Source organism: Glycine max, chromosome 13 (assembly GCF_000004515.6).
Source record: "Glycine max cultivar Williams 82 chromosome 13, Glycine_max_v4.0, whole genome shotgun sequence".
In the NCBI taxonomy this organism is placed as follows: Eukaryota; Viridiplantae; Streptophyta; class Magnoliopsida; order Fabales; family Fabaceae; genus Glycine; species Glycine max.
In genome coordinates this window covers 36203959-36226530 of record NC_038249.2, presented here as the reverse complement: position 1 = coordinate 36226530, position 22572 = coordinate 36203959, and the positions used below count along the sequence as shown (strand labels likewise).

Genomic DNA, 22572 nt, shown 5'->3' with positions numbered 1-22572 from the left:
GATTGACCAGAAACACCGTAGAGGTGGCGCAGCATAGCCTGGGTGACAACTGGGGAAGAATTTAAGTCGTTTAAAACTGTTAGTCATGGAAGGATTGACCAGAGATATATAGTAGGGTTGATTACAGGGAAGGATTTAAGAAAATATAAATAAAAAATATCCATTTTTTAAAAAATTAGTGTCTTAATCTATGGATTGCACAAAATAAATATTTGTTTTATATAACAAAAAATTATAGTATACAAATACTTCTAAATATATAAATTATATTATAATTAAAAATTACAATAAATACATATTTTAGAACATATAAATTATATTTTAGATATTTATGATAAATAATTTATGTTGTAATATAATTTTATTTTTAATTATTGATAATTTTATTTAAAAAATAATAATTAAAACACAAGTTAGAATTAAATATATGAAAAATGATAGATTAAAAAAGATAAAAAAAATTAAGAAAAATCTCTAAAAACGTCATCATCGAAGAAAAGCTCTTAAAGTGCTCTTGTTGAAGAATGACAGTTAAAACTACTATATTTCAAGATAATTATTCTCATGTTAAGGTTCGAGATACTCAAATTAGTAGAAGGTGTAAACCTAGCTACTTTTATATAAATTAAGAAAGGAGTAGGATTAAGTTACTCTTACAGTAATTCTCTTCACATTTTTTTAATTCAACAATAAAAAATAAGTTATTAATTAGAACTATTAGATTAAAAAAAATAAAGTAAAGACGAATGAATAACTTTTAGCAAAAAAATGTTATGCCATAAGTGTCAAATCATCTTTATTATATAAAGAACTAGAAATGGAAAAAAAAATACAGGTGATAAAGAAAAACCTATAGGAAGAAAAATAAAAAATATTACATCGACTAAGAAAATTAAAAAGTGATATATTTATAGGCATGGAAATAAGTTTTGTTTTTGGCTTGTGTCATGTCACAAATCATCACTATCTCCCAGCTTACGGTGCGTAATAGTACTATTGATTTAAAGAAATTTTATATATGTATGCAGAGGGAAATCAAATATTATCTCCTACTAAATAGATGATTTTTCGCACATTTAAATACACAAAAATAAGTTTGAGCCTCGAATATAATATATAAAATTTAGTTAAAATCCATATAAAATAAAAAGATAACAAGATATATGTCATTAAAGTTTGCTACTAATTGCATCTCTAAATTAAAACAAATCCATTTTAACACCAATATATAGTTGGTTGAAATACACACCCAAAAAACTAATTAAATTTTGTTGCCATTAATTGACTTGTAAATTCTCTTTGTGTTCTCGGAAGAATTATTTATTTTATTGACCATTGCCATTTCAATGCCTGCGTATTAATTATGTCCCCGTGTGACTTCGATAAAGATGAGATTCTGTTAATACCTTTGACTTTGATTCAGTCTCAAATACGTGCTACTATAAAATGTCCATTTGCCCCGTACAAAATGAGCATCAAAATTCAAAAACTCACTACATCTTATTCCCTAAGCTTTTTTTCTTGTCGATGGATTTTGTAATAAGTAGTATACTTCTCTTGTTGGCATGCATTACTATACACGTTCTCTCAAACACAATAACGAGAAAACGAAACCACAATAAGCTTCCACCAGGACCTTCACCTCTTACCCTTTTGGAAAATCTAGTTGAACTTGGCAAAAAGCCAAAACAAACATTGGCCAAGCTTGCTAGGCTTCATGGCCCCATAATGCGTTTGAAGCTAGGTCAACTAACCACCATAGTTATCTCTTCACCGGACATAGCCAAAGAAGTGTTCCAAACCCATGATTTGTTATTCTCAAACCGAACAATTCCACATTCCACATCTGTTCACAACCATAGTCACAACAGCGTTGCCTTCCTTCCCATTTCACCTCTTTGGCGAGACCTTCGGAAAATATGCAACAATCAATTGTTCTCCCACAAGTCCCTTGATGCAAGCCAAAACCTTAGACGCAAAAAAACCCAAGAACTCCTTGGTGATGTGCATAGAAGTAGCCTTAGTGGTGAAGCCGTGGATATTGGAACTTTGGTTTTTAGGACTTCAATTAATTTTTTGTCGAACATTTTTTTCTCTTTGGATTTTGTCAACTCTGTAGGTGAAACTGAAGAGTACAAGGTTATAGTCGAGAATCTTGGGAGAGCAATTGCAACGCCAAACTTGGAGGATTTTTTCCCGATGTTGAAGATGGTTGATCCACAAGGCATTAGAAGGCGTGCAACCACTTATGTTTCCAAGTTGTTTGCTATTTTTGACCGATTGATTGACAAAAGATTGGAGATTGGAGATGGCACAAATAGTGATGACATGTTAGATATCTTGCTCAACATTTCTCAGGAGGATGGCCAAAAGATTGACCACAAAAAGATTAAACATTTGTTCCTTGTATGTTCCTTGATTTCCCTTATTAATTATTTTATCACTCTCCTGTTTTACTATTGATATAGATTTTTCAACTTTTTCTTGTTGATTTAACAAACTATTTTTTTTAAGTTACTTATTAGGACCGTTCACTATGAAACAAATGTTTTCTGCTTTTACTTTTAATTGTAACATTGTCACTTTATTTTTAATTTTTTTTCTATATATTTTTAAATATTTGTACAAAAAAGAATGAAATTTTCTTTTTGTTTTTTTTTTCTATTTCCTTTACAAATTATGAAAGCTGGAAACAGATTAAAAACAATGAGAGTTATGTAATTAAAAATAAAAATATAGAAGTAAACATACCCTTAAGTTTTAAACTTTTTCTCCTTTAGTTTCATGATTAATTTTTATTTTTGGGGAAAAATGTGTTCACACATGTATTAAAAATTCATGAAAAAAAAATTATATTTGCTCTCACAGGAGGAATTCTATCACTGACTATGTAGACAGTTAGTCATCATTCTTGATCACTTCAGCTAGGTAGTCAACATTATTTTTCACTACAATTAATTGATCTGGTATTCGTTTTCTCTTCCACTAAAAGAAACATTCACTAACATACAAAAATTGTCAAACTTTAAGATTGTCCTTGTTAGCATAGGATATAGACATTATGAGTTTGTACTAGTAAATACTTTTGTCGGTGTAAAAATTAATATATGATCAGTAATTAAATTATTTGTATAATACATCATACCTTTAATGTAAACTCTGAATTTTAATACTAATATTTTAGTTTTATCAGATAGAAACTATATATATATATATATATATATATATATACACACTAAAGATGTAATCCTAATGCTATTTTTGCCTTTAATGGTAAATGTCTACATGACAATTTTTTTTTTTGTAATGGTATATATTATAGGAGTATAGGATATTGCGAAACCATTAGGGAATTTTCTCATATAAAGTATGATTTTGTAACAGGATCTTATTGTTGCTGGAACTGATACAACTTCCTACACGATGGAATGGGCAATGGCTGAGTTAATCAACAACCCGGATACAATGTCAAAGGCCAAAAGGGAGCTTGAGCAAACCATTGGAATAGGAAACCCTATTGAGGAATCAGACATTGCAAGACTCCCATATTTACGTGCAATTATAAAAGAGACCTTACGCATGCACCCTGGTGCCCCACTTTTGCTACCTAGAAAAGCCAACGTAGATGTGGAGATCAATGGCTACACCATCCCACAGGGTGCACAAATCATAATTAATGAATGGGCCATTGGAAGAAACCCAAGCGTATGGGAAAACCCTAATTTATTTTCACCCGAAAGATTTTTGGGGTCAGAGATTGATGTCAAAGGTCGACATTTTCAACTCACACCGTTCGGCGGTGGGCGACGAATATGCCCTGGCTTGCCGCTAGCTATACGAATGTTGCATTTAATGTTGGGATCATTAATCAATGGCTTTGATTGGAAATTTCAAAATGGTGTGAACCCAGATATTGACATGGGTCAACCCTTGCGAGCTGTTCCATTTAGAATAAACAAATAAGATGTAACATATATATATTTTTAATAGATACATTTGTGCCGATAAAACCACACATTATTATTCTTGGATTCATATTTCATATATACACCGAACAATTAGTTACATTTGTTGTACGTCTCTTTTCCTAAATATTGAGATATATAGTACTATAGGCTGCATCTTGTGCTGATTTATTATATCTCGAAAAACGAAATTAAGGAAATGTATTGTTTGTTAGAATTGTATAATAGCATGATAGTAACCATAAAATAGTCAAAATCCCCTTACTAATCTTATAGAGTAATTCTCGAATCTTAGCTTCTTTTTTTTTTAAGCCTAATACTTGTTTCTTAGATTAAATTATATTGGGGATGGAGATGCTATATATACTTAATCAAGGAATGAGGATCATTAAAAACTTTTTTTTACCGAAATGATCATTATAAACTACAACGTTAACTATTATACCTGCATCTTCAAAAAAAAAATACAGTATATATTATATCATTAATAATTTAATATAAAATATCATTTTTATCTATCCAATATTATATAATTATATATTATTTTAATTATTTGTGTTAAATTTATACTGCACCTGTTGCAATTTCAATTCAGCCTACAAATCAAATCCGTGAAAACCTTCTGCCAGCTCCGGTAAGTGTATGTAACAAATACATACAGGTAGTAAGTCACTCGTAGGTAGAGTAGAATGCAACTAAATCTGGACAGGGCAATATTACACGCTTTTAAATCTCTTCTCAACCTAGCGACTAGTAAGATATTTAGTGCAGGATCATATTTTGCTTTTCATATTGATCGTCTTTAGGAATGAGAGTGGATCACATTTTCATAGTGACACTTTCTTCATATATAGTTCAATACTATATTCATGAAATTTTTTATGGCATTCTGCAGTAGCTCTAGCTCAATTAGGATGAGATATATTATGATAATCTTAAATCTTTAATGACATTATATGTCTATTTTTTTAATGGAACATATGTTTATATTTTGCAATACTTCATAAGGGTCCCTATGTATTATTTAGTCATGAGCCTATAAAATGTCAAGACCCACCCTATCTTTAATTACTTGTCTATGATAAGTATATCTTCTTGCTTTGTTAAGAAAGCTTAGGAATATCCATAGTAGAAATATCTTCCTTTTCTCTTGAAGGAATTGTTGATATATAGAAGGTCCATTGGCAGAGCTACGTCTTCAACTTCAATCTTATATTTATCTATGATCCAGGTTTTATCAGTTTACGGCTTCTTCATATATATATAAGAAATGTAGATATCTCTTTTATCTTTGAATACAATCCAATATAATCTTAAACGCATTTTTAGAGCTTAAGGTAATTCCTTCACAATTATCCCCTTTGTTTATGAAGTATCATTTTCAGTGTGTTACGATTTTGTTGTACTTCATGTGGGATTTCTTGTGCAATTCTTCGTATCATATGAAGTTCCATTCTATAATTTCACTTGAGCAGAAGATGGTTCTTCTGACATGTGAATTATTCTGCACATGTTGCCTTTTCATGATAGCTTATAATTGTTCTATATATCAAGAACAATATTCTTCTTGTTCTTGAGCATTGATTCCTTCACATGGCTAAGACTTTCTTCTTCATGTAATGAACTTAAGGAGTTCATCTCAGTAGCCTTGGATATTCTGAATTCTTTTAAGACCTTTCTTGATTCAAGTCTGTCAGTTTTGTAAGTAACTTACATTATTCTTGAGTTCACTTCAAAAGTTGTTCTCTACTTAACATGTCTTTCTCAATGCACTCGAGGAAACTCATTGGTAGACTTTTACTCCCAAAGTTTATGATTTACCTTCAAAAGAATTGCCATAAATAAAACATAAGGGGTTTTGGACTCAACAAAAGATAAAGTAATTAAAATTCCATTTTTAACATATTAATGATTTTTTGTCCTATTTTTGCATGTCATATTATACCATGACACCAAAATATCATTATATTTATGCATGTCATCTATCACACTAGTGTCATGTCATCATATTAATGTTATCCTTTAATATCATATCATCAAAATATTTAACAAAAGACACCAAAATTGTTGGAACAGAAAACATTTAATATCTGATTTTTAAAATGTTTTATGATAAGGAAACATATTAAAATATATACATCTCCATCTATCATTACTCAGAATTATCCGTTATAATTATTATCCATATTTTACTCTTAACTAAAGACGTGAAAACAATATCAAAATCCAAATTTAAAATTACAATTTCAATACTCTAATTCAGGATAATGTGGAGGAGTCTCTAAACGTGTGTTACCGCAACTCAAACGCAAATAGAAACATGCATTAATTTTTTATAACACCCAGAATTTCTAAACAAATTCTAATAGTTTTTAAAAGGCTTAATTGTATTTTTTACCTTTGATTTTTTATTTTTTTTACAAATTTTACATTTAATTTTTTATTTTTAGCAAAATTTATCCTTAATTTTTGTGTTTATTAATGAAAAATAACTGAAGTCAAATTTGCAAATTTAATTGTGGATAAAATGTGCTAATTCAAAAAATTAAAAGTAAAATTTACAAAATATTAAAAAATTAATGATAAAAAAGTAATTAAACCTTTTTAAAAATTACAGCATTAGTATTTTGCTGGATTCACAAATGAGATGAATATTGTATTGATTGCCACCGTGATTTTAGGTGTTGCAGTGAAGGTGACACTGAGCAACACTTACCCATCCCATGGAATCCGCAACATCATGGAGTAACCCTCTCCCACTTTCCAGTCTCCCTTCCCCTTCGCATTCACGCCACCCCTCCGCCTTCAAATTTATGGCTTTTTCAACTCTTCACACTTTCTCACTCCCTTCCCTTTCTTCTCCCTCTTCTTTCCACCCATTTCCCCTTTCCTCTCTCTCTCCAAAACCCACTTCTTTCAACCCTCGCCCTCTCTTCCCTCGCACCATGCACGCCTCGCGCATCCAAGATGCCGTTGGAGGGGCACTGGCCCTCGTCCAATCGTCCCCCGCTACGTGGCAGTCCGCGCTTCTCAGCAACGCGCTGATCTTTTTCTTGGGGTCTCCGATTTTGGTCAGCGGGTTGTCTCTTTCCGGGATCGGTGCTGCGTTTCTGCTCGGAACGCTCACTTGGCGCGCTTTTGGGCCTTCTGGGTTCTTCCTTGTTGCCACGTACTTTGTTATTGTGAGTTCAGTTTTTCTTTGTTACTGAGCTTGTTTAGAAAGTGTTTTTTTTTTTTTAGTGTAAAGTTGGGTTTTTTGGGGAGTGGTTTGGAGTTTGGGAAATGGGTGTGCGGGTTTGCTCGAATTTTTATTCTGGGGGTTGGGAATTTGTGGTCTTTGGAAGTGAGAAATGAGCAGATCAAATTTAGTTATTCGTTGAAAGTGGTGGTTTTTTAGTGGAAAGTTGGGTTTTTTTGGGGAGGAGTGTGGGTTTTTTATTCCGGGGTGGGGAATTTGTGGTCATTGAAATTGACGGATGTTGAGATCAAATTTGGTTATTCGTTGAGTTGTGAAAATGGGTGTGGGGGATTTTCCTTGTTTTTGTGTCTGGGGTTGAGAATTTGTGTTGTTTGAAATTGACAACTATGGATTGAAGATCAAATTTGGTTGTATGTTGAGTTCTGAAAATGGGTGCGGGAGATCAAATTTTCTGTTTGACTTTATTTGGGGGAGATTAATTGAGGGGAAAATGGTTTTGCTTGGAGTTATGTGCAATTCTGAAAATGGGTGTGGAGATTTTTCTAGATTTTGATTATGGGGAAAGTGATAAATTTTGAGAGAAGGATTGGTTATTCATGGAGTTCTATGCAATTCTGAAAATGGGTTGTGAGAATTTCCCTTGTTTTTGCTTCTGGGTTCGAGGCTGTGTTCTTTGGATTTGATTTGTTTGGGGTTTGTTAGGGTACTGCTGCTACAAAGGTCAAAATGGCACAGAAAGTGGCTCAGGGGGTTGCTGAGAAAAAAAGAGGAAGAAGGGGTCCGGGCAGTGTTATTGGATCCAGTGCTGCTGGTTGCATTTGTGCTTTCCTCACGATTTTTGGTGTTGGGGGAGAGGCATTTTCTCGGCTTTGGAGACTTGGATTTGTTGCCAGTTTCTGCACTAAGTTGAGTGACACTGTCTCAAGTGAGATTGGGAAGGCATATGGCAAAACAACGTGAGTGGTGAACTCTGGTGTGAATATTGTTTGTTATGTTGTTATGAACATCTATTTATGAAGCATTGTCACAAATTTTTACTTGTTGGCTTTTCTAGAACCCCCAAGTTTTTAAATGAAAATTGCAGCTGATGTGGCCACAACAGTGGTCATGATAAGATCACAGACCCCGGAAACCATGACATTGCAGTTGAAATTGCAATTGCAGACTGTTTTTCAAAACCTTGGAACCCCATCCCTCCCCTGTCCCCTGTTCCCTGTTGATGTTCTGTTCCGTGAACTGATGGAAGCCCTTGAAGAAATCATAATTCTGTGTTGATGCAGATATTTTTAAGCTATTTTGTAATTTTGGTTGATAAATTTGCAACTGGAAACTAAGGGATACCACTCCATTTGTGGCAGTGCATGGATTAGGCAGGCAATATCTATTGCCTTGTGAATTCAATGCATCACATAACCTTGTATAATATTTGCTTGTTGTACATTTTACTTGATTGCCAATATTATTTTTGGTCTGAAATTATTATAGCAGTTTCTCATCATTCCTGGTAACTTGAGATCTATGTTCTTCTTCCAAAAGATGTACATATTTCACTTTATGTTTTTTCAACATTTCAGTTCTAAAATTCCTCTGGCTGTCTGGCATAATATCCAGGTACCTTGTTACAACATTCAAGGTAGTCCCAAGAGGCACAGAAGGGGCTGTTAGTGTTGAAGGAACCTTGGCAGGGATTTTAGCATCCATAGTTCTAGCATTTGTCAGTTTTCTCATCGGTGAGGTACTTCGCTAATTTTGACTTTGTACACATCTATGCTTATTTTGAATATGATATGTTTTTCTCTTGCAGTTTTGTAGGAGTTTCTGAAAGAAGAAAAAAAAAGATCATTTCCTCAAAAATAATCCCAATCAAACTTGCTAGTCTACAATTAATAAATGCTATATGGAAAAACCAATAAGCTTCAAGGCTTATTATGATCACTGTTTCAGGCGTTATTATGATCATCCCATTACCCCGAAACGGCTTTTAAATAACAAAACATTAAGCTCATCCCTTGAAATTAAATAATAAAATCAGTTGAATGATCTGTGAACGAATATTCAAAATTGTGGTAAGTGGTTAGTTTGTGATCTAGAGATAAGTTAGTTGTTTTTCTCAGAAATGCTTGCATAAGAGAGGAAGGTGGATTGGTTTCAGTCCTAAATGGTATTTGCGATTTTTTTGGGAAGTCTATTCCCTAGCTTTGCTATTTTTTTCTATGTAGTGTTTCTGTTAAGAATGTCCAGGAAGAGTAATTGTTACTTGTTGGTGCTAATAAATTAATTTGCTCTTATAATTGGCTGGAAAGTACAGTTTGTATGAGCATCTCATAATGAATGTGGTATAGATATGCAGAAATAAGTATCTTGTACAACCAAGCTGAAGAGCTGAGGTGCTTCTTTTCCTGAAATTTAGCTTACATTGCCAATCTAGAATCTACATCCTTAGAATATTTTATTCATTCCTTGTCTGCTAACTCTGAACTAATCAGATGAGATTCATTTGACATATAACATAAACATAGTTAAGCTGTTAGATCTGAAGTTGATTCCTCAGAAACACTTGACTGTTGTAAATATGCCTTGGTTTGGTTTCATAGTGAACAAAATCAAAGGAGTTTGGTGTTATGGAAAAGATTGGGAAGAAACAAAGGAGTTCAATAATATTGCATTTCCCTGTTTTGGTTTTGTGAGGCATAGAATATATATGATTTCTATATGCATAGAACTATGTGAATGCCTTCTTGTGTTGTGGAGTCAGAACTTTAACATAGGGGTGAAAACTAAAAACTGAAATTTAAACATTTAATGCAAGTTATGCATCCGAACATGATAGGTTCTACAAGTTCATGGAACACAACTTGTCTCCCATTTTTCCAAACTATGCAGAGATTAAGAATAGTGGTTCCCATAAAATGCTTAAATAAAAGTCAATGTAGAAATATCCCTCTTTTTCGGATTATGAAACTTATCAACAGATGACACCCTTCCCAACTGTATTTCTCCTCTTTTATTTAAATCACCTCAACTGCAATGTCAGTGAAGAATAATCCTTACACATGTAGTTACTACTTTAAGGTCAGTTGCTTAGGAGTTTATGAACTTAATTTGTGCAATTGTGCTTCTGACTTGCTTTATATTTTTATTATTGAACAGGTTGGTTCACATGAAGCAATTATATGTGTACTAGCTGCTCAGATTGCTAATCTTGGTGAGAGCATAATTGGTGCTGCACTTCAAGAGAAGGAAGGATTTAAATGGGTTGGTTCATAAAAGCAGTGTGATACTTCATTTTCAGAACTGTTATAAATCTGTCTGATCTTGCCTACTTAAGTTCTGTACTTCAAGTTTTATTATCCAAGACGGTTCAAAAATAAGTTCTTAAATGCCAATTTTCCTTAGAGATCAAATGTTGGTCTAAATTCTAAACAATTTGAGAGATTTGGCAAATTCAAAGTGAATACTTGAGCTCAGCTAGTATTATTTTTTTTTGGTGAAACGAGCTTGGCTAGTATGTATACACATACATGATACCGATCTACATGAGTTACTATGGATTAGTAATGCTCAAAGCTGGATTTCATTTTTACGCTGAGATTTGTTTCACCAGCTTAATATGTATATCTGGTAGCAAGTATCTAGATGTACTCCACTAGTTATTTATGGTTACTTTACTGTTTTCTGCAGCTTAACAATGATGCAGTCAATGTCATCAACATATCAATGGGCAGTATCATAGCAGTCTTCATGCAGCAAGCACTCCAGATCTGGGGTTCCTAAACTTGATGCAGGGTTTTCGAGGAGCTCAATCATATTAACATAGTGACCATCTTGATAAGTGCTTATCTAGGGCACGGATTTGAACAATGGAGCAGTTTGGATAAAATGATTATTCGTTTATTTGTCATTGAAAACTGACTTGGATATTTATACTCCTGGATGTTTGAGTGCCATATGAGAAGCAGCCTTCTCTGACACAAGATTCATCTGCAAATTTAAAATGGCTAGAAACCCGTCCTTCTGATCATACCCAAACCATGTTGGTTGTTACAAAGGTGTGGCAATGGAAACCACAAAACTCAGTAAGCTGTAGCCATGATTCAACTCTTGTATGGGAAGTAGTGGTTCTTTCAAAATGTAGATGTGAACTTCTTCTTCTTGATCTAGAACAGTTTCAACCAAGCATTTCTGTCTATCGTTCTTGTTTGTCCCTTTTATTTTCTGGCTGTTGGGAGGGTAAGATTGGGGGGGAGGGGTCTTTGTTTCTGGCCTTGATCCGTTTTTTTAAATGCATGCACTCACTGAAATACAGTCATTGAAAGAATAGTTGAAGATATTGGTCATACTTTCATTCTTGTATTGTTAATTTTAGATATTGATTTTTCTTTGTTCCTGGCCTTGACCCAGATATTTTAAATGCTTGCTCCAACGTTGAAGGATCAATGTTTTTGTCAAAACTCAAAATGGTTGTAAATTACATTTAAATGATTTTTAATTTGTGAAATTAATTTTGATTAAAATGGAGTTTATAATGAAGTGATTTATGTTTCAAATTTTCTACAAAAGATAAGTGGTAAATTTTAGTACAAAATTCCCAGGCAAGATTTTTGTCTTCAAGGAACATAAACCAAACATTTTATTTTCACAATTTTGTTTAAAGCCACAAAAAGGAAGTAAAATCAATTTTTTGGTCCTTCAAATTTCTCTTGTTTTGATGTGATCATCCTTATGCTTCATTTTAATTATATTTCTTTTAATTTAGTCCTTTTTTAAAATTATAGAAGCCTTTTACCGCTGAAAATTAAGGTGTTTTTCTCAATTTGTGGCAGTTTTTAAATTTTACTAAAATCAATATCTAGACAAAAAGAACCAACTTGAAACTAGAAAGTGAGAAAGAATAGGAATGAAAAAAAATCTAAAAAAATAATAGTAGAAGAATAAAATACTAATTTTACCTTAAAAATACGAAGATGATTACAGGCCTAATATTATAGCTTACAATCAACCAATCATAGTAACATGACAAGTTGCAGGCCATTGCTTCTTGCAACCCATATTTTTCTAACTACACCTCTGTTAAATTTATTGTTTTCTAAATCCCTAAAATACCCTTCACGTTCCTTTGCACCCTCTTCCATAGCCACCGACAGAGGAAGCTGAGATAAGAGGCACCGGAGACCGTCGCAAGAATAGACGGCCACCAACCCCTTCCATAGCCAACCAATTGCCTTCGAAGCACAGATTCTAAATCTTCCCTTTCGTTGGTTTGTATGTTAAACCCCTTCCAACCCTGGAATGTGTGTTGTTTTCTGGATCACATGATCCGTAGGTATCATTCCTACATTTTGGATTGATTAGGTGATCTAGAATGCTAAAAAATAATAATTGAGAATCCTATTATGGATTACCTAATTCGAAGAATTAACAATTAATTCCGTATTAGGTAATACAGAATATAAATTTTGGTTATGAATTGTTCGTTCCAAATTGTAAAAATGCATATTCTAGATTACTTGAGTAAAAATTAATGGTTAATTCACATCTTCTGGATTATGTAGTTCGTAAGTTCTGAGAATTAATGATTAATTTTTACGGAAAATCAAAACGAGTATCCAATGCCAACATCCATTCAAGAGAACCTCAGAACATGGTACCACTCAAGTATAAGCTAGTGCTATAGATATGATGTGCTCATATCCAACCATGTGTAAGATATGCATAAAACAGTTAATTGTCGAACAAAATTACCAGGTTTAAATTGACACCTAAAATAAGATATTCTATAGGACGAAATTGTTATTTAAGTTTTTTATATTTTTTTTGTATTCAAATAAATTTTTGCAACTCACGGATATTAAATTTAGTTAAGAATAGTTTTCCCTTAATCTACTGTGAATTAATTATTTAATGTTAATTTCGAATTAGAAGAATTAATCTTTAAGCTCATTTCGTGATGTTTTTGGTAATTTGTAATTTCTAATTTAATACTATTGTATAGTAGTAGATATATTCTTCTAGAATGAAAATCATTTATATCCAATCTAGTTTTTTTTTTTTTTACAGAATACCGAATCTAGTTAAGGGGTTATATAAAAAAGGCAATATTTTTTTGCAGCAATCATAAAGTTCTATCCATACAAACAATACATTCATTAGTAGAGGTGGAAATGAGGCAAGTCAAGTCAACCTAAGTTTTATTAGGCTTAAACTTAACTCATTACCTGACTTTTTTAAAAGGCTCAGCTTACATAAAAGTCTAGTTTGGGCTACGGGCCTATTTAAAAGTCTATTTAAAGACGTCTTTAATCAATTAATTGGTGAAATACTAACAAAAAAAAAACTTATAAAATTTCGTATAAGTAATGTACAAATCCAAAAATAATTGATAAACAAAATCATATTGAATTCAAGTTATTAAAACACAAAATATATCAAACGAAAATAAAAAAAAAAAGAACATAATATTAAAAAATATATGGATTAGAGATGATTTATACTAATATAACCAAATAAAAATATTTAAATTGTCTGAAAATGTCTTTACAAAACATTTTTTTCTTTGGAAGTATTAATCTGGTTGCATTATCCTTTTAATTTAAGTCTTTTTCTTTTCGAAAATTGTACACTTGCAAGTGAACTCTCTAACCACTTTATGTCACTCCATTCTCTCATTCATAATGTCATAAAAATGGATAATAGTTATTATTATTACTTAAACAAGTTGGCTTGTCAAGATTAACAAGTTTTTTTTATAGTTTGACTTGGCCTTTTTATCTAACAAACTTTTTAAAAAGTTTGAACTTGACATTTATAGTAAACAAGTCAAATCAAGTCTAGCTTTAAATTGATCAAGTCATAGATCCCTGACAAACAACTCGACTCATTTTCATTCCTATTTGTTTGGCTAACATCTCTTTAATAAAATTTAGCCACGGATTTTTAAGCTCCAATATCTGAATGGAAGTACAATTTTCACACAAGTTGTTAGATATTACGTCGCCTTAGTAAGGTCCATCATCATTGGATTTGTCTTTGTCGAGGAATCTTATATATTATTGATTATGGATATGAAACTGATTTACTCAGCCATATCCATATGTTTATGATCAATATTTGTGCACGACCATAAAAAATGATCAAGATTTTATGACCTCCAGGTGCATGTGTTCAAAATGTCACCTCTCGCTTTCGAATTTCAATATTCCAAATATGCAAACACCAATACTGCATTCCAGCTCTTTTTAAGGAAAAAAATATTTTTAGTTTAGATAAATGTAGTTATATAAGTTTGATCAGAATTCTTTCATTGTTATTTTTTATATTTTTGTGTTTATAAAGTTAAAAAATTGTCTTTAATATTACTTATAATGCCATGCATTTATATGTGTTACATGTTATCTCAAAATATACTATTATTATGTTAAAATTATAGTAGAAAGTATGTATGCTAACGCTGTAAAGAATTTTTATATTATTATTATTCAATCATAAACCTTAATATAAAATAAGTTTGTTTGTTGTAACAATTGTCTTGATAGTCATACCCATTAATAATGAATGGGTTAATTAAGTTTTTACTTCTTTAATTTTTTTAAATTCTGATTTTTAGTAGCTTGAAATTTTTTCATAACTTTTAGTCTTTTATTAATTCTTCGTTAGTATTTTTAGTTTTTCATTTATTTTTAATGTTCAAGATTAATTCATGTTTTCCCATTCTTATGCTCTCCTTTATTTAATATTTGAGATTAATTTTGAACAAAAATAAACAAACAAAAGACTAAAAATACTAATAAATTTAATGAAGGATTAAAAATTGTCAAAAAGAATTTAGGGATTAAAAATTTAATTAATTCATAATAATTTATGATTGATTTGTAGTATAATTCTTTTTTGCATTGATTATATATAGAAATTAAACTCTAAAATTATTGTTAGTGTGAAAAAAACTTGACAGAATTGTTGGTGTGACTTGATTATATATATATATATATATATATATATATATATATATAAGTGATAATAAAGATTAAAAAACAAATTAATAAGGACTATTGGACTAAAATTAATAATGAAATTGGGGTAAAATCTTTTTAACCATATTTATATTAACTATAAAAATATTTAGTTTTTAATAATAAAATGAAAGGATTTAAATAATTGGTCAAGCAATTCAACATGCATGCAAATCAGATTTAAGACACAATGATGTTTGCATGATTAGTCACTTTTTGCTCCACACATGCGGAATATGACTTGTAGACTACAGCTGCTTAGCACTGTATTTGTCTTGGTGTTTCATTCTCAACCACTCGATATATGAATATATAAGAATATGGGGCAAAAAATACTCATTTATGTATGGTTGCAACTATAACTCATACTGTTAAGGATTATTTTGTCCTACGACATGTAGGGTGTCAAGTATCAGCATTTATTATCTAAGGGATATTTTTTAGGTGAAATAACGTTATCATATTAATGGAGTTGCTCTAATTATTCCCAGGAATATCGTTCTTGTAGGTCCTGTAGACTGAGATTCACCCATTGCACATTCAATTTCAGATCTTTGATTAGGCTTTTTGTTTGTTTTTTCTTTTTGCTATTTCACATGGATCACAATACCAAATAGTAATGCAAAGAAAGAAAAGGATAATTTTTCCACTTGGTCGTGGTGATTATTTAAGCTTATTTTTCAAAACGAATATTTTTTTTAGAGTATACCCTTTTTCTTTAAAAATATTTAATTACATTACCTCTTCTTCTAATTTTAAGTTATATTATTTTTCCTTGAAAGTTAAATTATGATTGTGTTGCACTTTTTTTTTTTTGGTATATTGTGTTGCACTTTAGTTTATATCTTACTATAATTCTCAATATCATTGTTAGCTAATCTTGAACCTCTATTATTAACTTTAATTTATCTCTTAAAAAGATATAAAATAAAAATTTTAAAATCAACAGTACATTTGAAATTTCATTTCATTTTCTAAAATTATAAATTAATGGACACTACTTATCATGTTTATGAGAGAATTTATTCCCATAATAAGTTGTTTAAAATTGTCTACCATTGACAACAAAAATTGTATGAAAAATGCCTCAGAGGTTTTTTTTCATAATTATTTATTATTATTAAGAAATTTAATTGTATTAATTGAATTAAAATATTTAACACATTTTATCTATCAATGAAGGAAAGTACAGTTTATAAAATAAATAGAAATATAACACAAATGTTTCAGAAAAAAAATTATAATTTCTCATTTTTTTTCAATATATAGTTTATAGGTAAAGTTAAATTATTCTTTTGGTTCATTTTTTATTTAACTTATTCAATTTGATTCTTTTATTAATTATTATTAAAAAAATCAATTTGGACTCTTAGTTTTCATAATCGAGTCAATTAATATTATCACTTCCGTCAGACACTAACAACGTTAACTCTTAGAATATATGTAAATTTCATATTTTTTGTCGGTTAAGGCCGTAAATGTCAATTAGATAAAAATGACAACATTGACTCAATTAATTTTTTTAATAATAAAAGGAATAAGTTGAATAAATTAAATAAAAAGCAGAGAAAAAAATAATATAGCCTAAAAATTATCAGAATAGTTATTTCTTCAAAATAAAGTAATCCAAAAGTCAAATTCATCATGTAGTTGGGCACTTTGGAGTCCTGGAGACAAACTTGAGTTATCTTTCTCACTAGCAAGGTGCAATCAGAAATCAAAAGAGGTTTATAATCGAGTGAGTGGCTAACAGACAAGGCATCACTTTCCACAAATGATGAGTCGTAAGTTCTCATCTAACTTAACCTTAAGTCTTTCTCAAACTTTATCAATGGCAAACAAAGAAAATCATATAATTCAGACCTATGCAAAGCACATTCCATGTATAGCACTAAAGTCACCAAAATTATCAGAAAACCTTTTAGCTTACTCTCACATTTTTAGCAAAGTAAAATCTGGATTAGTTAACCACGATTAACTTTTTCAGCAAATATATTTTCCTTTTGGTGGAATCATATTCAAGAAATCCTTTTTATAGTACAAAAATTCTTGTGGTTAGATTTGGCAAACGAGTGGTGTCATTGTCATCCACATTAATTTGACACAAACTCAACCATTGTTACTTGTTTTATTAGGATTTCTGCCTGTTTTCATATTGTCCGTCATCCAGTAATGAAAATACTCTAGGTAAATAATAAACTATTATTATTATTTTGAAAAGATTATTATTGTTTAATTAAAATCTATTATAATGTCATTTAATCATAAATTATTATGTAATTAAGGAATGCAAATTTTTATAATAATCATTTAGAAAATCATGCCAAAAATATTTTTTAATTAATTATTAATGTAAAAAAATTACAATAACAATGTATAAAATTTAATCTCTTTAATCATTCTTGGCTTTGAGTTAATAATATCTCTCAAGAAACTCCATGCTTTTAGCCATACCCTTGGTGTTTTTAAATGAATGTTTACAAAATTAATTTTGAATTAAATTATTTTTAGAAAATTAGTACTAGTTAAAATTGAATTATATGACTGGATGTTTTTATCCTTAAAAACAAATTAATAGTAAAATTCAACATAAATTTAATTTATCTAATACAAAAATTACCTAAAGTTATCTTAACTCAATTATAAACTCAAAAAAAAATTTAATGTAAAATCAAGCATGTAAACATCTATCTAAAATCATGTTAATTAGTCTCTTAATGTAACTTTAAATGATTCGACATAAAATCAAACACACACCAAGGCATTGTAAGAAACAAGTTGGCATAGAATTAGACAGGATAAATAATTGTGAAGGAACAAAACTCTTGACACAAACAATCCAATATTGAATCATATCACTATTATAATCCAATAGATGATGCATCTACATAGGATCCTAGAGCGGAAATGATAATGTTACAAAACCAAACTTAATAGTAAAAGCCTTCTAAACTCCCATTATTTGTTGCTGCTTTGCTAGGAAAATTTCCAATGACATGTAGAGAGTTTGATTACTCCCTAGAAGAAACTGAGACAGCCAAGAATAGAAAATGTAACTAATCAAATGAAACTTCCACTGCAACATGAGAGAACTTATAATCATACCAAAAATAAAAGGAATAATCAATGCCTCTAAGTTATTAGCAAAGAGTAAACAAATTAAAGCTGCCTCCAGCGTCTCAAACAAATACTACTAATCTGAGATTGTTGAATGAGAGAGAAGCTTATGTCAGGAACAAACAGAACACTATCAGATGAATATTGAGGGTCTTTTGGCCAGCATAACCCAGAAGCAGTAGGTGGGGAAGGGATCTGAGGAACTGTCCACGACGAATCTGGAACACGTTCCAAATAGTCATCCTCCTCCTCCATATCCTCTTCACCAGACTTTAAAACAGGAGAATCAGAATCCCCAAGCTTACCACCATCGGCCTGCACATATGCATCAGAAAAGGAAGAGGTGAAAAAGAAAATTACAGTATCATACAACCATAGAGAGAAGACTGTATGTTACATGGAAAGTTGATGAAAATATGTTTAAAATGTCAAACACAAATAAACATGGACACTGATTTAGGCAAAAATATAGAGGTGGATATGATGTATGCCTATAGTAATTTGCCTATTTATCTGTAGATGGTGAGCAAACAAACACACAAGAAATGTAAAAATAATCAATTAAATAAGAATAGTCACAACGCCAATAACCGAGCGGAACAACGTTGTGTGGTTCATGTAGCTAACCTCATCTAATAAGATAAGGCTGTTGTTGTTGAATAAGAATAGTCACAAGGAAACAAAAGTTTTGAATAATTTGAATGTTGAATAAAAAAAAATAAAAAAAAAACTGCCTTTGACAAGTGTCTGTCAGTAAGTGTTTTTTTTAACAAATATGTCAGTAAGTTATGTACAATAACTCCTTTCCATTCTCATCCAAATAAGATCATGTTTTTTAAGCACTCAAATGCAAGAGGACTATTGTTTCTAGATCATGGATCACCATTGAGGATGATAATTCCCTAACGTCCTAGAAACATAATTCATTGACACCATTAAAGTTTTGATTTATTAATCTTCACAGCTTGCAATATTTAGTTTGGTAAAATGGGCTTACAAATAAGGGAGAGAAAGAAACCAAGCACAAGCACTTCAATCAACCAATCTGTCAAATTCCACTTTTTGAACTTTGGAATCTACTCATGTAACACCTTTTCTGACCACAAATATTCAACATATTTATAAAACCCGTACTAGATTCATCAGTTGTTTAGTCATGTGACCAACATGTTAACAGGGCATATACCCTTAGAAGACAGGATCGTCCCCATACCTGTCCTTTCTCTGGTATGTGGGTGTGTGTGTGTGTGTGCATGAGTGAGGGGGCACTACCATACAGCCTGCAATCTCTGACAAAAGATGAATCTGAACTCTGGAATACTAACCCAGTAAAAAAAATAAAGCATTAAATGATAGAAACTCTACAAAACCAATGATCAGGGGATACTTGCCTAAGAGGGAATATTTCAACAAATATGAACATACCCTTGATGATCCTTCCATGTAATCATAATGCTGACTGAACTCGTTTAAGCCAATAAATTCATCAATAGTCCACTGTGAGATATTTCCATCTGTAGAACCACCACCAAAAGACACCTTGGCTGGTGGAAACTCCCCAACTCCTCCAACTTCAATGGGTAGCACTTCATTGTAATTTGATGGCTGGGGCACTGTGGAAACCTTTCTAGAGACAGAAGAAGACTTTGTATCTGAAACTTTCTCCCCAGAATCTGACTTCAAAGAAGTTAAGGAAGCACCAGGGTCTATAGCTTCAAGGCCTACTCTTACACCAGTGAGAAGAAACCTCTGATGACCAGAGACATAAGCATTTGCAGTGTGTATTGCCACATCACATTTTCTGCAGAGCAGAGCCCGATCTTCTAGACAGAAAAAATAGCCTAATGCTTCCTGTGAAGAGTAGAAGACTTTACCATCATCACAAGATGATCCAAAATAAAAAATTTAAACTGAACCAGTACAAATAATAAAATAAGAAGGATGTGATTAAATGCTGACAATGGTTTCACTAACAGAGATATTTCAAATTTCATGTATAAGTCAAATATTTCCTATAACAATAAAAGCAAAAATGAGAACAGAACATTTTCAAACCTTTGATGACCTTAAATAAATACAAGGAATGCTTTATAACAATACAAACAGAAGTTATTATAAATCCTAAAAATGTAAAATATCAATAAAAAAAGGAACTCATTTTTTAGATCATCTTTCATCAAGACTTCAATTATATTCAATGTTAATGTTCTCCAATGAAATTAGCACTGGTTTGATGGTCAAAATAGGCTAAGGGTGGACAAGATAAGAGAACAGGATAAGAATAGCAAAGGATATGGCCAGGAAAAGCTCTAACTCTATCATGCGTTTGATGCACAATACATAATCTACGAAATAGTAATATAATTTTTATTTAAATGAAAAAATTACTCTTATAAAAAGTAATGGTAGTGGTGAGATTGGTGATAGTGGTAATGATGATGATGTCAATGGTAGTGATGGCAACAATAACAGGGGTGGTAATGATGGTGGCTGTGGCAACATTGATTGCGGCAATGGTGGTGATGATGGTTGTGACAATGACAGCACTGATTGCAGTCACAATGGTGGTGGTGGGGCCAGTGATGATCAATGTTATGGTTGTGAAAGCGGTTGTCGAGGTTGTTATTGCTGTAGTAATGGTGATAGTAACAGTGATCGCAGCCTACATAAATGGTGGCGATAGCAATGGTAGTGAATCTAGTGATAGTGGTGGTGGTAGTGATCAAAGTGGCAACAATAGCAATGGTAGTGAATCTAGTGATAGTGGTGGTGGTAGTGATCAAAGTGGCAACAATAGTTGTGACAGCAGTAGTGTTAGTGATGGTGTAACAAAGAGTTGTGTAATATGAGGTGGGGTAAAAGGAGAAAATTTTCTCTATCCTATCCTCTTTATTCCTAAACCAACTCCCTTCTAGGAAAACTTTTAAACTAATGAATAGGATATGATATGTAAACAAGTTAAGCTTGTCCTATTCAAACAACTCACCAAACAATACATTAAAATAAGATATGATAACTTCTTTTTTATTTTCCCATCCTAAGCACCAAACTGACCCTTAATTTAATGGATACCATTTATATTCAATTCAATCAAATTTGAAAGGAAAATAAAACATTAACAAAACCTGGAAGAATATATTTTTCACTAAACCTCACGAGCTGATATCACTGAGCTAAATAACGAGCAATAGTATCACATATTGATTGCAAAATCAGCAGAAAAAGTTATTCCAATCCTCAATAATCCCAACACTATTCATGATCAAACTTCCCACTTCCCAGCACCCTTTCCCACATATTTAGCACGTCTAATTGATTCCAAAGAGCAGAAAATCTCCCTTCTACACAACCCCACCAAACTAAAAACAGAGTAATAATAAAAAAAACCACAAAAGCAACACACCTGACAAATGTCACATTTGGGCATATGAGAGGAAGAGGTAGAAAGAGGCACTCTCTGGTGCTTGCTGGCAAGCTTGTTAGCCGCATGAACCTTCTCATCACACTCCCAACACAGCGCAGCCTCGTCAGCACAACACAGAACCTTGGCCTCCGCAGCCTCACACACGTTACACTGAATCTTCATTCTCTTTACCCCCAACCAAACCCAATTCCAGTTTCCACCCTCCCACACTAAAAGTTCCCTCCTTTCCCTCAAAAGCCACCTCCTCTTCCAAAAGGGTCTCTAACTCTACCCTCTACTCTACATAAAACAATCAAATTAAGGCAAACCAAAGTTAAAATTTTAACACTTTTGGAGAGAGAGAGAGAGAGAAAAAAAAAAAAAAAGATAAACCCCACTTGGAATTGAGAGAGGGTAAAGAAAGAGAAGAAGAGGTTTGGCGCACCACGAAGACGAGGAACAGGGTTTAAGAAGTGAAAGAAATAAAGAGAAAAAAATGAAGGATATTTTTTGCGGCCACGAGGTTCATGTACACGTGGCAGCAAACGGGTAGTGTCGTGGCAGAGGAGACCGCCTGTGCTGGCTTCAGTAATGTTACTGTAAGAAATCAAAATCTTAAAAAGAACAAAAATCTAGGATTTTTTATATTTTTTATTTTTACAATAGTGAAATTTTTGGCTGAAATTTTTTGGATATAGTTTTGGATATTTTTTCTTCTTTTTTTTTCCTATCTGAGGACTTTTGAGCTTTATATTTGTGCTAACCGGTGGAGGATACACATCCACTAATTTTGGCAAATGTTTGCATTCATGTGAACAAAATGAGAGGGGTATAGGGTTGTGTCATGTCCCGTTGTACCCTGAGAAAATGGAATGGGAGTTT

The 22572-nt window shown here is 31.8% G+C and overlaps 3 protein-coding genes across 6 annotated transcripts; 2 read left to right on the top strand and 1 right to left on the bottom strand.

The window, feature by feature from the left end:
* Nucleotides 1-1478: 1478 nt before the first annotated feature.
* On the top strand, nt 1479-4163 carry LOC100792017 (geraniol 8-hydroxylase). The gene is made up of 2 exons (XM_003543141.4): nt 1479-2406; nt 3385-4163. The coding sequence occupies exons 1-2, from the start codon at nt 1528-1530 to the stop codon at nt 3961-3963; spliced, it is 1458 nt and encodes a 485-aa protein (XP_003543189.1). The 5' UTR covers nt 1479-1527; the 3' UTR covers nt 3964-4163.
* Nucleotides 4164-6611: 2448 nt separating this feature from the next.
* Nucleotides 6612-11550, top strand: LOC100791489 (protein VTE6, chloroplastic). 2 transcript variants are annotated; one of them, XM_003543140.5, is made up of 5 exons: nt 6612-7147; nt 7867-8120; nt 8776-8899; nt 10315-10419; nt 10846-11550. In XM_003543140.5, the coding sequence occupies exons 1-5, from the start codon at nt 6689-6691 to the stop codon at nt 10936-10938; spliced, it is 1035 nt and encodes a 344-aa protein (XP_003543188.1). In that variant the 5' UTR covers nt 6612-6688; the 3' UTR covers nt 10939-11550. The 2 variants fall into 2 exon arrangements, with proteins under 2 accessions (XP_003543188.1, XP_040864326.1); XM_041008392.1 differs by lacking the exon at nt 10846-11550 and having other exon boundaries at nt 6627-7147; nt 8776-8894; nt 10315-10425.
* Nucleotides 11551-17995: 6445 nt separating this feature from the next.
* LOC100790959 (B-box zinc finger protein 22) lies at nt 17996-22181 on the bottom strand. 3 transcript variants are annotated; one of them, XM_006594652.4, is made up of 4 exons: nt 22089-22181; nt 21691-21990; nt 19713-20138; nt 17996-18602 (listed from the first exon to the last, which is right to left on the bottom strand). In XM_006594652.4, exons 2-4 carry the CDS (start codon nt 21871-21873, stop codon nt 18330-18332), a joined length of 882 nt encoding a protein of 293 aa, XP_006594715.1. In that variant the 5' UTR covers nt 21874-21990; nt 22089-22181; the 3' UTR covers nt 17996-18329. The 3 variants fall into 3 exon arrangements, with proteins under 3 accessions (XP_006594715.1, XP_006594716.1, XP_003543187.1); XM_006594653.4 differs by adding an exon at nt 19501-19607 and having other exon boundaries at nt 21691-22148; XM_003543139.5 differs by having other exon boundaries at nt 21691-22146.
* Between the last annotated feature and the right edge of the window lie 391 nt (nt 22182-22572).

What these genes read in the sequence shown, in the direction of transcription:
- LOC100790959 (XM_006594652.4), bottom strand. Translation starts at nt 21,873, where the DNA reads ATGAAGATTCAGTGTAACGTGTGTGAGGCTGCGGAGGCCAAGGTTCTG. An exon ending in CCAAATGTGACATTTGTCAG is followed by an intron (nt 20,139 to 21,690) that starts GTGTGTTGCTTT and finishes TACTCTTCACAG; the next exon opens with GAAGCATTAGGCTATTTTTT. An exon ending in ACATGGAAGGATCATCAAGG is followed by an intron (nt 18,603 to 19,712) that starts GTATGTTCATAT and finishes GCATATGTGCAG; the next exon opens with GCCGATGGTGGTAAGCTTGG.
- LOC100791489 (XM_003543140.5), top strand. Translation starts at nt 6,689, where the DNA reads ATGGAATCCGCAACATCATGGAGTAACCCTCTCCCACTTTCCAGTCTC. An exon ending in AAGGCATATGGCAAAACAAC is followed by an intron (nt 8,121 to 8,775) that starts GTGAGTGGTGAA and finishes CATAATATCCAG; the next exon opens with GTACCTTGTTACAACATTCA. An exon ending in TCAGTTTTCTCATCGGTGAG is followed by an intron (nt 8,900 to 10,314) that starts GTACTTCGCTAA and finishes ATTATTGAACAG; the next exon opens with GTTGGTTCACATGAAGCAAT.
- LOC100792017 (XM_003543141.4), top strand. Translation starts at nt 1,528, where the DNA reads ATGGATTTTGTAATAAGTAGTATACTTCTCTTGTTGGCATGCATTACT. An exon ending in AGATTAAACATTTGTTCCTT is followed by an intron (nt 2,407 to 3,384) that starts GTATGTTCCTTG and finishes ATTTTGTAACAG; the next exon opens with GATCTTATTGTTGCTGGAAC.